General features: G+C 46.1%; 1 protein-coding gene across 8 annotated transcripts in view; it reads right to left on the reverse strand.

Moving 5' to 3' along the window:
* The window catches only part of GRB7 (growth factor receptor bound protein 7), an 86,124-nt gene that overhangs the window by 4,122 nt on the left and 65,442 nt on the right, over window positions 1-16,560 (reverse strand). For all 8 annotated transcript variants that reach the window (XM_035136641.3, XM_035136634.3, XM_088655479.1 and 5 more), the window contains 10 exons: window positions 12,018-12,174; window positions 11,253-11,374; window positions 9,276-9,356; window positions 8,809-8,946; window positions 7,079-7,189; window positions 5,837-5,935; window positions 4,107-4,181; window positions 2,800-2,916; window positions 1,203-1,263; window positions 60-147 (listed from right to left, as the gene is read on the reverse strand). In XM_035136641.3, the coding sequence (XP_034992532.1) occupies window positions 60-147; window positions 1,203-1,263; window positions 2,800-2,916; window positions 4,107-4,181; window positions 5,837-5,935; window positions 7,079-7,189; window positions 8,809-8,946; window positions 9,276-9,356; window positions 11,253-11,374; window positions 12,018-12,174 (1,049 nt within the window). The remainder of the gene's footprint in view (window positions 1-59; window positions 148-1,202; window positions 1,264-2,799; window positions 2,917-4,106; window positions 4,182-5,836; window positions 5,936-7,078; window positions 7,190-8,808; window positions 8,947-9,275; window positions 9,357-11,252; window positions 11,375-12,017; window positions 12,175-16,560) is intronic.

The following is a 16,560-nucleotide window of genomic DNA, read 5'->3' on the forward strand; positions in this document are numbered from 1 at the left end:
GCATATAGGATTGTGTTGCACAAGCATTGTGCGTTGGAGAGATGTAGCAAGCAACCTACCCATCCACCAGTCCCTGTTGGACGATAAGGCGCTGGGTGTCTTCTCTAGAAATGTGTCCATGGAACCATGGCTGGGTTCTGTGGATGGCTGTGGGAGGAATGGAAAGAGCTTTCTTTCAGAAACTCAGCCTTGATTGGAGTGTTAAGAATCTATTTGTTGCAATTGCAACCCCTAGTCTCTGCAATGAGGGTTGCTGGGGTTCAAGATAGCTGGAAAACCCATCCCTTCGTCCTAGACATGTGCGGATAGCCAGGATTATTTAGCACTGGCAAGATAGAGCAAGGCGGCATTTACATCCTCGGCAGCCTTGTGTACCCCTTCCTATCACTTCATATGTGCCAGCGTTGGGTCTTGGCGTTGGAGTCAAGCTCCATGGCTGTGCTGTAGCTCAGAAGAAACCATATAAATCTGCACATGCACAGAGACACACTTATCCAGCCTGCTCCTTCACATGTTCAATGTTTCATGTAATGGAATTTATAGATGGTGGCACAGCCAGGTGCAAGCTGTAGTCTGGCTTCAGATGACCCTCCACAGGGCCTGGCCCCTTTATAGGAAATGCTAAACTAGGCAATTTAAAAAAAAAAAGTCTGTCACTTAATTACAATCCTCTCTAAAGTTGTGCACGAGAAATTCAATGCAAAATAAATAAATAAATCGGTTATAAAAACCAGAAATCAGCTAAGATGCCTGATGGAATTTAGGGCAGAATTATAGAATTGGACGGGACCATGAAGGGTCATCCAACCCTCTGCAATGCCAGAATCTTTTTGCCAAACATCGAATCCACGATTCTGGGACTAAGAGTCTCATGCTCTACAGACTGAGCTATCCTTGCCCCCCCTTCCCGAACCTCTGCTATCAACCGTTCACCGGCTGTTATACTACATTTTCACACAAAGAAGGGGTTGTGTTTTACGCCGGTGATCTGCGACAGGCGAGAGCACCATAGCTCAGTGTCAGAGCACACACAAGGTCCCAGCTTCAACCCTTGGCATTTCCAGGCAAGGACTGGGAGAGATGGCCTGTGGGGAATTGCCGCCAGTCAGTTGTAGATGATACTGTGCTGGTTGGGGCTGAAGGCGGCAGCAGCTCCCAGTGGTTGGAGCACAAGGCAGCGCCCAGGGTCCCTCGGTACTCACCAGCACTGAACGAGGAGCTTTGGAACGGGGTGGGCAGGCTGTATCGGTGCGTTGTCCTCTTCTGAAGCATGGTGGGGAAAACAGTGGAGGTTGTTTCAGGTATGTTAAGCTTGCCATGTTAATTATCATTTCCCTGTTTCATATAGGAGTGCCCCCCCCCCCAAAAAAATTGCAATACGTTTGTTTATGTTAAATTCCAAATTTGGACAGGTGGTTGTGCCAGCAGTCTTGCTGCAGCAGAAAGAACAAAGATTACTGTGACACTGGCAGCTGAGGGCTACAATATTTTAAAAAAATCATTTCCTAGGGAAGAAGCCCCATTGAGCTTGGCGGGACGAACAAGATTTAATAGAGGAGCGGCATAAGCTGTTGTGGGCCAGAGTTGGCTTCGTCGGATGCATCTGACAAGGCGGGTTCTGGTCCACAACAGCTCGGTAACTGCAATTCGATAGCCTCCGAGGTGCCGTAAAGTTTTTCACCTTTAGTTGTCTACCTACAAGTTGCCACTGCAACAGCACCAAAGGATGAATACCATAATGAAAACTGAAACAGTAAAACATTTCCATTTCCTTATTACATTTCAAAAATTGGGCAAAAATGCAGTTTGGGGGGCAACAACTATACCCTTAAAAATGTAGGTGTACTAACAAAAGTTAGTTTGGTGCATCGGAAGAAGTTTGGTGTTCCCTAAATGGATGCATGGTAATTCCCATTGTCATGAAATCCCCAAATCTCAATGGGAAATATGGCTCAGTTATAAGGAGGCAGTCAAGACAGGAGTCAAGGAGGCTGGAACTAATTTTCCCCATTATGTATAACTGCAGGATTAATCTGCCCCTAATTCTCACTTGAACTGGGAAACCTGCGTCTGGCTGTACCACTTCAGAGTACAGGTGGCTGAATGCTCCTCCATTAAAAAAAAAGTTCCTTGCACATAGAAAACTAGCAGATCTGGGAGAACGGTTCCAGTTTAGCCTTCTCCGTAACACACTACTTTTCTATATGCCCACCTGGAGTTTTAGGGTCTGCTTCTCTAAGGAACCAAACCTTTCCTTTGTGAACCTTGCATTCCAGCCCAGCTTTCAATCATCACCAAATGAGTATGGGAAAAGATGGAGGCTGCTGGTGTTTAAACCCTCCGTTGTGGGAGCAAAACGTTTGCAAAACTCCCCGGCCTCTTTTCTAGATTAACCTTCCCCAACCTGCTTCCCTCCAGATGTTTTAGATGAAAACCTCCATCAGCCAGCATGGAGAAATTAAGCAATGTAGTCCAAAACACCCAGAAGGCATTGGATTGGGGGAGCCTATTCTAGACCTACTTGTCCCAAGACAATCCACAATCCTGCTCTGGACCTCAGCTTTATATATCTTTGCTATCTAATCTGCCTGGTGCTCTGTGGTGGGTACTTTTTCCTGCATGGAGAACAGCTACCCTAGACTGGCTCTCCACATGGGTGGAGCTCAAACTGTGGAGTTTAAGAGACCCCTCCCCATGTAATACCTGCTTCAATAAAGACGCCCAATATGGTGATCCCCATTCCCAGCTAACCACCATGCTCCCTGTAATCTCTAAGTAGGAACCATACAGCGGACTCACCCTCCACGCCTGAGCCTCCTCCAGAGCGACCGTCTGGACCTCCTTGGGATTCTCAATCACTCGGCCCGTACAACCCGAGAAGTCCATGGCCACCAAGGTATTATCCGACACGCTCCGCTATGGGATTGTTTTTAGAAAGTGTTCAGCAACAGATCTCTACAATAATAATAAGTGGCCAGTCCCAAAGGCACATTGCAATTCGGTTTCTAAAATGATGTGTTTAATCAAGTCTTGATGAATACCTCCGGGCTGGGTAAAGACAGAGTCAAGAACACATATACAAGAGCCAGTGAAAAGCAAAGTAATAATACCTGAAATAGAAGGACATAACCTGCCAATTAAAATAAATAAATCCTTCTATTTCTGGTGGGGGGGGGGAAGCTTGAAATCCTGGGGAGTCTCCAATGGGAGAGTATTCCAGATTTAGTGCCTTATTTTACCGTCATGTCTTGGTGCAGAGTGGTTATTACTGACAGCTCATAGTTGAATTTAAGGATCATAAAGTATCACAAAGCAGACAGGGATCCTCTGGGGCTGAACTTCAGGCACACCAAAAAAGTAGGGTTGCCAGACTCAATAGAGGACAGGACTTCTGTGCCTTTAATTGCCCTGCTCTCTTTTGAGTCTGGAAACCTTAAAGAGAAACCAGCAGACCCTTTGCTTGGAAATTAAACAAAGGATCTGCTGGTTTCTCTTTAAGGTTTCCAGACTCAAAAGAGAGCAGGGCAATTGAAGGCACAGAAGTCCTGTCCTCTATTGAGTCTGGCAACCCTACAAATAAGCTCCTGGCAGGAGATGTTCTTATGTAGCCTTACAAGGCCCAAGGCAAATGCTCAAGTGCAGGCATAGGCAAAGTAGGCCCTCCAGATGTTTGGGGACTACAATTCCCATCATCCCTGACCACTGGTCCTGTTAGCTGGGGATGATGGGAGTTGTAGTCCAAAACATCTGGAGGGCCAAGTTTGCCTATGCCTGCTCAAGTGTATAAAAATGCATCTACCAGGGAAAGTGCAAAAAAACCCACCACATATTAGTGAAAGCAACATACAAAAATGTTTTGTATTAGAGAAAACTGCTAGGGAAAAAATTCACACCTTAAGCAAAAATTGTCCATTTGGAGAAATGTGCAGTGTACGAATTTGTGTGCAGGCTTTTAAAAACAATTTCCAAGCGGATGTGGAATTAAATAGGACTCAGAAATGGAAATCGACAGGAAGGTGTATCCATCCTTACTCTACAGACATTATGTTTGCCTTTATCCACTGATAATGAAAATCTCTGAAACGCTGTCATAGCAGGGAGCTTACCAGGGGTACAGGCCCGATCCATGCTCTTTGCCGTGCCTGACACTGCTGGTAGTTTCGGTAGAGCTGTATACCATACTGCAGAAAGGAGAGTAGCTATTGGTATCTGTGAGGTAGGCAAACCTGTCAGCATCAGCCCAGCACGATCAATATTCCAGGCAGTGACCATGACATTTACTATTTGCTAGAGCTGGGTGCAACACTACATAGGGGGAATTATTTGAGGAATTCTTTTTTTTAAAAAAAAAAACTTCTTTGAGACTGCAACTCTTACCTGGGATAAAACCCTCACTGAACTCAGTGAAACTTACTTTTGTGCAGATATGTAAAGGATTGCTCTCTAAATCAAGGAAGAAGCATACTTGTACAGTAATCATGTCAATATTTGAACCAAGAGACTACATTTCCCATGAGGCAACGATCTATCGCTGCAGCTCACCCCATGGAGCACCACGATTTTCAAACTTTCTACAGTCAAATCTCGGCTGTCAACCTTAATCCGTTCTGGAAACCCATTCTGCTTCCAAAATGTTTGACAACTGAGGTGTGGCATTCGGTTGGCTGCAGGAGTTTCCTGCACTCAAGCGGAAGCCGCGCCAGACGTTTGGCTTCCAAAAAACATTGGAAAACCAGAGCATTTAATTCCGGTGTTCGGGAGCCAAAACATATGGTAATGGAGACGTTCGGGAGCGGAGGTTTGACTGTACCACAGGGAGCTCTTTCCACACCAACATGTTTAGGAGGAGTCTGAAACATCACCCCTAGAACCCCTGAATGTTGGAAGGGAATCTGGGGCATATTCTAGGGTGCACACTAAATTCACGTGGAGCACAAACTGGGGGGTCTTTCAGATCTACCTGTTGCTCTGTGCAAACTCAAACCAACTTAGGACCCCTCTGTGGCTGCAAACTGCAAATGAACTCTGGTCAAAAACTTGTCTCCTCCCCCACAACAGGAAACCTTGTATTCGAGTTCTCTGAAGTCCACATATCCTCAGAAATTGTCAGAATATGCAGTTTGAAGACTACAGATGTAGTGAACTGGGTCTGAACATCGGTATGTCCAAAGTTCAAATCGCAATCAAGAGTCAAACTTGATGTGACATTAAATGGGTCTTTGTATTTAACATGTACAGTTTTAGTTTTGTTTTGTTTTAGTGCAAATAGTAACTTTGCAGTGGGCGGGCTAATTAGTATTTGTAGCAAGGTAAAAAAAAGGTAAGGGACCCCTGGGCGGTTAAGTCCAGTCAAAGGTGACTATGGGGTTGTGGCACTCATCTCGCTTTCAGACCAATGGAACTGCCATTTGTCCACAGACAGCTTTCGGGGCATGTGGCCAGCATGACTAAACCGCTTCTGGTGCAATGGGTCACCGTAACGGAAACCAAAGCGCACGGAAACGCTGTTTACCTTCCTGCCGCAGCGGTACCTATTTATGTACTTGCACTGGTGTGCTTTCGGACTGCTAGGTTGGCAGGAGCTGGGACAGAGCAACGGGAGCTCACCCCATCGCAGGGATTCAAACCATCAACCCTCAAATCGGCAAGCCCAAGAGGCTCAGTGGTTTAAACCACAGCGCCACCCACGCCCCTGTATTTGTAACAGACAAGGAGCAAGGAGCATAACTCTTCCTTCTTATTCTGCAGCCCTGATGAAAACCATTCCTTTAAAGTGGCTCTTTGCATTGAGGAGGAATCTTCTATTGACGTCGTATTTTAGAAGAGTTCCCTGTACCTTAAAGAGGCGGAAGGCAGCCATCCAGCATGTGCGACTTTGCTCGTCTTCGCTGCAGAAGAGCTTCAGGCCTTTGGCCCCACTTCGTGCCTTGCATGGCTGCAGAGGTAAGAGCAATAATCACATGCATGAAATGATGGTCAAAGACTGCCCCACCCAACCATTTTTTGAAAGGTGTCAGAACTCATTTGCTCCGGGGATGAGCCCTGACCCACAGAACCCACTCCCCATCTGGATCAACCAAATCGAGAGATTAAATAATTAAATTCTCCAAAAGTATGCATGCACCGAGTCTGCATTTCTGCATAATTCACTATTCTGATGTACTGTTCTGGCTTTCCTTTATTCTAATCAGTCTCCATTGGGGCTCTGTCTGCCCCTTCCCTGCTCTGGGCTTGGCTGGAAAAGTAATCAGTCCCAACACAGGGGCACAGCAAGATAACCCGCCCTTGGGGGATGGTACCTGCCACATCACTGCATGAGTTAGTGCTCTGGATTTGCCTCCTTCCAGTTTGAGGCATGCCCAGAAAAGTGATTCATGCAGAAACAGGAGGGGGGATCCTGGGATGGTGGGTATAGATAGAGAGATAGAGATATATGTACACACACTGAAAGTAAGCTTTGTCAGGTGTAAGAGTGACATGTGTCTTCAATATTGTTATTTTTAAAATAAGGGTGCCTCAGTTATCACACTTGTATGAAACACTGGTGTATAGTCAAGATTAAAACTTTTGGGTGCAGGGGAGGCACAATTTGACTTTATTGATTAAAAATCAGTATGCGTGTGTACAGTGGTACCTCACAAGACGAATGCCCTGCAAAACGAACTTTTCGCAAGACGAATGCGTCTTGCAATCTGATGGTGACTCGCAAGACGAATTCGTTTTGCAAAAAAATCGTATTGCGAATTGCGGTTTCCCATAGGAATGCATTGAAATTTAATTAATGCGTTCCTATGGGCAAAAAAAGAAATTTCAATGCATTCCTATGGGAAACCGCGATTTGCAAGGCGAATTTTTCGCAAAACGAATTGACTCACGGAACAAATTAAATTCGTCTTGCGAGGCACCACTGTATTTTAATAATCTTGAAAAGCTGTGGTAAGGTTTGATTGTGGATTCTGTCCAAGACATCTCATTGCTTGCTCTAACCATGGATGTATTTTAAGCGCACCATATTATTGTATTACCACCAGGCACTTCTCTTTGTGCCTATTAAATGAGTGCTTCTCACCCTTCTTACCTTGATGCAAAAGCCATATTCTGTGGGGGTGCTGTATTGCTTTTTGCCTTGGGTGATGTAGTAGATATTGGATTCGTTTATGTCGACACAATACTGTAGATGTCGGGGGTCCTGGCATGAAGAAGACCAAAAACAGATGAAGTGTGAAGCTATGCTCCACAGCATGAGGGTCTACCCCACCCCTGACTTCTCGGTTGCTTGCTGAGGTAGGTACCAGGTGTGTTCTGTATATTGTGGGATGTAAAAGGTTAAGTGCAGTCAAGTCACAACAGTTCCTAGAGGGACCACAGGGAGGAACATCTGACCAGGTCAGTTTCCTGTCATTGATCTGAGTTGGACTTCCTCCACATCTAGCAGAGATGGGAGTTACCTGTCCAGGTAAATATAAGGAGAGGGCAGCAGCCATGTTCTCTCTCTTGGACCACACACTTCAAGGAAGCAACATCTAGAAAGAGATCTCTTGGCTTCCAGCCAAGAGAACAATGAATCTGCCTTCCCCTATGGAGCAGATTCAACATGTAAATACTTTTATCTAAGCTAGTCTACCTCTTGAGTTGTGCTGTATCTCAGGAAGTCTGTAAGTAAACTATTTTTATACTTTTAAAGAGCACTGTGTTGTGTCTTTTCTTTTAAGAGGGATAAAGGGGAAATCCAAGAAATAATATATTATTATAGAGGCTTCACCAAGCCTGAGCAACCGTTTTTCCTGTGCATTAGAAGGGAATGTAAACTCTGCTAAGCATAGCTGCCAAGTTTTCCCTTTTCTCGCGAGGAAGCCTATTCAGCATAAGGGAAAATCCCTTTAAAAAAGGGATAACTTGGCAGCTATGTGCTAAGTTTGAAGCTTGCTAACACAAGCTGGGATAGGATATATTAAACACTATTTCCTCATCCACATGCCTAAACATTCCCACATATATGTGTGGTTAAGGTAAAGGTAAAGGGACCCCTGACCATTAGGTCCAGTCGTGACCGACTCTGGGGTTGCGCGCTCATCTCGCATTATTGGCCGAGGGATAGCCTAAAAGAAGAATTCCGCATTCGGATTACACTAGGACAGAGGTTTTCAACCTTTTTGAGTCCATGGATCCCTTAACCAACAACATTCTTTCTGCAGCACCCCTGCACTAACTAATATAAATTTTCTTGTGAATAAGAAAGAAGTCAGTAATTCAGAACTCGTCGCAGCCTTCAATTCAACAGGTGACCATAGACAAGCCACTATATCTCAGTCTGTGCCTTCCCCCTATGTGTAATATGGGGAAAATAATACAAGCCTGCCTTACAAAGGTGTTGCAAGGATTGTTGCTCTAAGGTGGGTGAAGGGCTTGGGAAATCAGTACTGAGTATTCTACTAAGGTTCAATAATTCCTCTTTCTGTGGTGCATAACTTAGATTCATTTAATTTCAGATACCAAGAAAAATGGAAGGGCATGGATTTTGCTTTCGATAGTTTGCAGTTTGTACGGCACTTTCAGCTTTTGGCAAAACACATCCTAAGCCACTGGTCTTGGCATCAAGCTTCATGCAGCCGTTTAGACTGAAATAAGGTACCTGCCAAAGTCTGCCTTATTCAATTAAATCGCCCGGTGGTTCAGGCATTTCTGCCTCCTTGACGGCTGCTGTTCTTTCCGATAGAGCACAGCAATATTGCCCTGATGGGCTGCAAACAGGACTGGATGACTGAATAAAACACCAACCCCTCCACCCACACAATGCACACCCCTTACCTTTGATGTGCCTTTGGTTGAGTAATAGAGGCCAGAGCGCCGTAGGGAGAAGTAAAACCTTTTCCATACTTTGCGTCCAACTTCTTTCAGGTGCATGAACCCTTGGATTTCGGGGCAGCTTCCTGAATTTAGCACATTCTGAAAGAGACAATCAGTTAAAAAAAAAAAAGGATGGCAAAGGTAGACAAGTGGTACCGCCAATGCTGCTGGCAGTCCATGTTGGCAGCAACAACTAGCCCTTCAGTTTAGGGCGCAGCTGTGTGGGAGACGCTCAGGAGTGCAGTCCTGGGGATACAGAAGACCCCCAGCAACACCTTCTGGCTGCCTAGTGTTTCCCAGTGAATTGCGCTAGGCATAAGAGCATGGCCACCCAAGAACAGTGCTTTATCCTTCTGGAAATATATGAAGACCAGGGAATGGGAACAGGTCTGAATGGGTAGAGGAAAGGAAGCAGGTGGGTTTTGTACCTGTATAAGTTCTGAATGGGACATGCCTTTGTTGGCTGCATCCAGGCAGCTAGAAACCATGGCTTCGGGGAACAGTGACTGCTGCAATGGAGAAGAAAAGAACGGGGTGAGCCTTCCAAAACCACACAGAGACAATTTGGCTGCCACATATTGGTGTCTCTAGTGCCAAAAGAGGGGAAATGCTCTCAATGTTATTTTTTAAAAGGTAAAAATAAGGACAAGTTTATTATCCTCATAATAAAGAGAGAGAGAAACTGCCAAGATGTGCTCCATTTTTGCTTCAATTTGTTTCTCTCCCTCTCTTTAAAATTTTATTGCACCCATTCTTTAATGTTGAAAACTCTATAACACCTAATATAACACAGATAAAGATTCAGTATCAAAATAATGTGCTCCCTAGCCTAAGATCCTAAAGGGAGGGGAAGTAGGAAGTAAAAAGTCGCTGTCCTCTCCCTCGCCTCTCCCTATAAAGTCATATAATTTCTAATGGTTATTGCAACAAATACTTATGGTCACCAATCTAAGCAATACACGCCACTATACATCATTTCATGGCTGCAATATTTGTAATCATTTTGGTATACAGTCATACCTCGGTTTAAGTACGCCTCGGTTTGAGTACTCTCAGTTTAAGTACTCCGCGGACCCGTCTGGAACGGATTAATCCACTTTCCATTACTTTCAATGGGAAAGTTCGCTTCAGGTTAAGTACGCTTCAGTTTAAGTACAGACTTCCAGAACCAATTACACTCATACTTCAGGTTAAGTACGCTTCAGTTTAAGTACTCCACGACCCGTCTGGAACGGATTAATCCACTTTCCATTACTTTCAATGGGAAAGTTCGCTTCAGTTTAAGTACGCTTCAGGTTAAGTACAGACTTCCGGAACCAATTGTGTTTGTAAACCGAGGTACCACTGTACACACTTTGACACAACTTAGTTAATATATTTAGAAACGTTTATCTGAGTGTTTATAGCTGTTGTTGTTGTTTTTACGTAATTGTTGATGCCATGTGCTCTAATGCAACCAAACTGCTGAAAAGATGAAAATGAAAAACTTTGTTACGAAAAAATAAATAAGGTGGGGAGGTTGAGGCACAAGTCCCTGTGGTTCTTCAGCAACGTAGGAAGGTCTTTATCGGGATTCCCAGTTATGGGGTGACTTCTGCGCAAGTTCAGCGGAGCACATGCAGAGGCCCCCTTCAGACCTTCGCACTCAGCACCCAAAGGTCGAGAGCAGCCTGGTGCTTCTTCCCAGCTCTGATCAGTCCCCAGCCAGCATTGCCAGAGGCCAGGGATGATGGCAGTTGCTGAGGGCTTTTAATGTCTGACCAGGGATCTTGATGATGATGATGATGATGATAGCACCCCACCCATTTGACTGGGTTGCCCCAGCCACTCTGGGCGGCTTACAGCGTATATGGAAACATTATTTTTGTAGTTGTGAAGCAGAACATCCCAAAATATAAAACGCTGTGTACTTTTTACATTATCAGTTGGTATAATAAGATACGTTTCATATTTGAAAACTAAAATAATAATAAAAGTTTCTGTTGTATCTTACAGCCAGAGATATAAATTCAAGTAATGCAGAAATGTGTTTTGTGGTTTTGGGGGAGGGGGGCTATTGGGTTGTTGTTTTTACTTTTTTATGATGTATTTTGTGGTTTTCATATCTTGATTTTATTCTGTGAACTGCCCTGAGACCCCCGGGTATAGGGCGGTATATAAATTCAATAAATAATAATGTAGTAAAACCTAGAGGTTTTGCAGAAACTGAGTTTAGGATTCTAAAGTGAAACACAAAACGTTTACTAATCAAAACCGGCAGGTGCTACAATTTCATTTCATACAAGCTAACAGATGTGGAATTAGGGTGGTGTTTTTTTAAAAAAGCAGAGGATCAGGAAGCTTCCATTTAATGCTGGAAGGAAAGAATGGCCTCCCCTCCTGGCTTAATGGTCCATTCCACTTACTGGCGAGCTCTTGAACAGCTCATACTTGGCGTAGTTCTTCCGGAAGACAAACCTGCTGTCACCCCCAACAGGCCACGTGGCCTGAACCTCCACCACAGACTCATGATCTTCCAGGCATCGCTCTGGCAAAATAAGAGCAGAGAGAGATTAAAACAGAAATAGCAATTTGGGTTTAAGAACCCCTTTAGCAGCTCATTTCTATTCTATGCTGACCCAATATGGAGAACAGCTCTAGTAAAGGGTATTAAGCATGCTAGTTAATATAACGTTCCTTGCACACAGGAAAAGAAAGTGTGTCCGTTCCACCCCGTATTCATGACGAGCAGTTTGTTTCTGTTCTGCTGCAGTTCACCTTCTGATTAAAAACTTCATTGCCCTTTCTCACTGACCACTGTGGTGAAATGCTTTGCAATTATTCATGTTATTATTATGTTATTTCAAAGCGTTCTTTTCAACGCAAAGGAAACACAATGCAAACCAGAAAGGGGAATGCCACCAATCACATACCATCATGCATTGTTTCTGGACTGAAAACTACATCTAATACGGATAGCATTCCTTGGATTCCTTTCCATTCTTGGCATGGGACGAATAAACAAACTTGGGCAATTTCTGCTCCCATTTCTGCTTTCAGAATTCTTCCACATCCCTAATCCTAACTCTGTCATGATGCCCTCTAATAATACGGTAAATGTGTGTGAGAGAGCATGTGTTTATGCACACTAACATAGACTGCCTGGTCCTCTCAACCCCTCCATTCCTCACCTAGAGCCAAGTGCTGATAGACCTCCACTAGGGACCAGCACTCATCATGCAAAGCGTGAGTCTTCTGGACGAGCATCTCACAGACGTGACGAGCCGTGGTCCCTGCTGTGACCTCCAAAGAGCGGCAAGTCCCATCTTCACTGTAGACCTTCACTACCTGGGGGGGGGGGGAGAGAAAGCGAGCAGAGGTTAAGAGGGGAGGGAGAGAAGCACATATGCTGAAGGATGGTTCAGACCTATGAGCATATCCCCTGGGGATGGCCAGTGGCTTAGATGGCTTAGGAGAGGTCTAGCAGGGGCCATTATCCTTGATAGACAAATAGCAAAGGGAGACTGCCTTGCTTTCATGTCCTGCTTGTGGACTTCCTGGGCACCTCTGGCTGGCTGCTGTTGGAATCAGGACGCTGGCCTAGATGGACCCTTGGGGTGATCCAGGAAGTTGCTTAACATTAATATTTGCCACAGAACCCTTGTATGTTGCAGAGCAGAAAGGGGGAACCGGGGACTCCTGAAGCATCTGCTTTGGCTACTGTTGGAAAGCAGGATACTGACCTCCTTTGACTGCAGTGATCTTACATTCTTAGTCAGCTGGAGATGATCTCTCCTTAACCCAACTATTCCACAAGAGGGAGCAAACCAATTGCTCAAGTAAGACAACTGAGTCAATCGTATTGTTGTGAGATTGGGTCCAGCGAGTGTTAAAAAAATTAATCAAGGCTTCCAATTCTTGGAATAGCCAAGTCAGCCTCCTAGTGAGGTGATAGCCTGGGTGATGGGCCATTAAGGAGAACACAGGAAGGGGCTCTGTGGGAGATGGCAAATGGGCAGGGGATGTCTCCTTCAACTCCAGGTAGTTATAAGGAAAAAGCCAGCATTGAGAGCAAAGAGTTGCAGTGTTGAGAGACAGGCAAGCTGGAAAGCAGAGAGAGAAAGAACAAGGCTCGATTTCAGTCTGAATCCAAGCCTGCGGCGAGGGGAGAAATAATACCCTTTTGGGGTGTTAATGCCGTGAACCCCTCCATGGTAGGCTCAGGTTGTATATATGAGTGTGTAAATAAACCATATATCCTAAAGACACCACAGTCTCTGCTGTGCCTCATTCTGAAGGAAGCACGAACCCCGGGGAAGCACCTGGAACCCCCACTCAGAGATTGGGGTGGTGTGCGACAAAATCACAGGGCTCTGTGCTACATTTATTAAATGAGAGTTATCGGAGCTGTGCCACATCTTGTCTACTGAAATACAGCCCAACTCTCTATTCCAGGCATGGTTATCTAATGGTGAGGGGGGAAATGCACTCTGCACATCTTAAATACATTTTCTCCATTACTATTGCTTCATAAATACATGGTATTCAAAACAGGCTCTAGGGCTGAGTCTCCTCTTCTATTATTAGGCAACAATTGATTCCCCAGACCTTCTGGGGCAGAGGAGTTACATGGCCAGACATCTCTCTGAATCACAGCAGGGTTTATTGTTTGTTTTTGAGTGGGCACAAACTGTACTTATTGCATTTCTTGGCCGTTTCACATTTGACTCACTGTTTACGATGTCCTTCCTCTATACCTGTGTGTGTATAGACACAGACGCACCTGCCGACGCAGGGCAACACTACATGCACCTGATGAAGCTGGCTCCATTCCACCACAATCAACCTGTTAGTTTTTAAGGTGCCACAAACCTTTGTTGGTTTACCAGTGGGGCTTCTGTTCTAGCTGTTGCACAATTCACCTCTTCCCTTTCCTAAGCTCGTTTCATGGGGAAGGTGGCAAATAATGGAATAGCCAACTTTGTTTTTAAATAAAAGCTGGTGCTTTTGCTGGCTCCTGATGAAAGGCCTAGGGACGCGGGTGGCGCTGTTGTCTAAACCACTGAGCCTAGGGCTTGCCGATCAGAAGGTCGGCGGTTCGAATCCCCGCGACGGGGTGAGCTCCCGTTGCTCGGTCCCAGCTCCTGCCAACCTAGCAGTTTGAAAACACGTCAAAGTCCAAGTAGATCAATAGGTACCGCTCCGGCGGGAAGGTAAACAGCGTTTCCGTGCACTGCTCTGGTTCGCCAGAAGCGGCTTAGTCATGCTGGCCACATGACCTGGAAGCTGTACGCCGGTTCCCTCGGCCAGTAAAGTGAGATGAGCGCCACAACCCCAGAGTTGTCCGCGACTGGACCTAACGGTCAGGGGCCCCTTTACCTCTACCTTTAATGAAAGGCCTGGGGCTACATGAATATTCATTTAGGTCTAGATTCTGTTCAGAGGTATAGAAACTGGGCCCTCTTTTTGCCTCCATCTGATTCAGGTCTGCCAAAATGGGACATTCCAGGATCCAATCAGAGGCAGAAATGGCTTCTGCAATTGCAGGATGTTGTGGCGGGACAATTGAGGGATATGGGCTTAGGGACCAAAAGCAGCCCCCTAAGCCTCTTTATCTCACTCTTGGGGCTCTCGCAAGGCCACATTCCCTAAGCCCTTGAGCTGAAAAGGGTCCCCTGCCCCTGACCTAAGCCAGAGTGGAAGGGTTTACCAGTCACCACCTGGCTCTTTTCTCCCTTGTTTCAACCAGCCTCCCCGGGCCATGAAAAGGTCTTTATTTTTTTTCAATCAATACACGTCCTCTTTCCACCTTCCCACCTGTCGGAGCTGATGCAGTGCTGTGACATTAGCGGCAGCCATCCTGATATTTGGGGGAGTGGGAGAGGCTACTTGTCAGGGGACCACCAGGGATCAGCAGAGAGCCCAGCTGGGTGGCGCCGGGGGCTCCAACATGTTCCCAGCTCAGAGCACCGCTCTCCAGGAAAGGCCCGGAGCACCTGAGCAGAGTGCTGTGGAAGGGGAGGCGTCAGTGGCCAAGGAGCCTGGTCAACAGTTGAGTAGTTCAGGAGGGAAGGGGACGACCGTTCCCCCTTCGCCCCAGCAACGCAGGGGGGAGAAGCGACGGGAGGAGAGGAGGAGACTCAGGGCGGCAAGGCTACTCTGCTGGACAAGGTCCTAAAAACCGCCACTTCCGGATTCTGACTCTGACTGAACAGTCATGGTCATTTTGCTCTGACTTGTACATAGTTGTAAAATAAAGCCTTGTAGATATTACTCAAGGGACCCAGGTGGCGCTGTGGTTAAACCACTGAGCCTAGGGCTTGCTGATCAGAAGGTCGGTGGTTCGAATCCCTGTGACGAGGTGAGCTCCCGTTGCTTGGTCCCAGCTCCTGCCAACCTAGCAGTTTGAAAGCACATCAAAATGCAAGTAGATAAATAGGAACCGCTACAGCGGGAAGGTAAACGGCGTTTCCATGTGCTGCTCAGGTTTGCCAGAAGCGGCTTTGTCATGCTGGCCACATGACCTGGAAGCTATACGCCGGCTCCCTCGGCCAATAATGCGAGATGAGCGCGCAACCCCAGAGCCGGTCACGACTGGACCTAATGGTCAGGGGTCCCTTTACCTTTACCTTTAGATATTACTCAGTATCCTTACACTACTTGAGGAGAGCGTGTGTGCTACCTTCATGCCCCCACCTCCCCAATAGACAAATAACATTTGTGAGTGCCTGACGTAAAGGTTCAGCCAATATGTGTAAGCATCACCCATGCAGCAGGACCAATATGTGTAAGCATCACCCATGCAGCAGGACCTTGCGCATGACGCAGTGGCTAGCGCAAGAGGGATTTGTGGCCAGGTTGAAGTCGCTAAGCCGGCATGCTAACAATGCGAGTGCATGGGCCAAGGGCTCCATTTAAGGAAGGACTCCGCAGCCCAGACACTTCTAAAAGGACCTATCATCTGTTAGGGCAGCACGTCCCCAAGGGTCAGTTGCTTTCTTTCCAGAAAAAGGAGATAACCCAAGGCCAGACTGCCCTGGCTGCTACATTGGAATGGAAACTTGCAACTGAACGCCATCAATCATGCATAGGAGGAACATGGGAAAGGAGGAGCTAAGCTGGACTTTGGATTAATTTACCAATTACTAAGCTGCTTCAATGTTCCGGAGGAATTTCCACAGGCTGAGATGAGACAAGAGCGACTGGGTTTGAAATTTACTATGTGTTTTGGAAAGTTGCTTGTTCGCTATGCATTTGGGAACCTCTCAAAAAAATTTTTTACACTGTGTTAAATCTAACGGCAGCTCTTCAAATCTTGTAGCATGCTTTTGAGATGACGGAGAGGGAAAGCTGACCTGCTTGGGGAAGACTGTGGGAAAGTAATTGGTTTTTAGACACCTATGCTCTCCCGCTCCCTGACCAGTGCCAAGCACTCTGGCTGGAATCCCAGGGGAAGGATTAGGAGGCCCCACCATGAACAGTAGGCACCCCATCTTCAGATGAAAGGCAAGGGAGTGTTTGTTGTCAATCTCCACATAAACACTTTAACGGTGATCTCAGGCTGGGCTGTCGGTAAATCTGGAAACTGGCAAAGATTCTGAGAGCCTCCAAATACTGTAGAAGGATGGACGAGAGCTCTTCAGAGAAAAGGCTGATAATTACTCTCTTATGGCTCCTCTGAAGATGGCAAGGTTGCGACGGTCCTTTGTGCCTTTTGCAATACGTCCAACAGGA

The sequence above is a fragment of the Zootoca vivipara genome, chromosome 12 (assembly GCF_965207765.1).
Source record: "Zootoca vivipara chromosome 12, rZooViv2.hap1.1, whole genome shotgun sequence".
In the NCBI taxonomy this organism is placed as follows: Eukaryota; Metazoa; Chordata; class Lepidosauria; order Squamata; family Lacertidae; genus Zootoca; species Zootoca vivipara.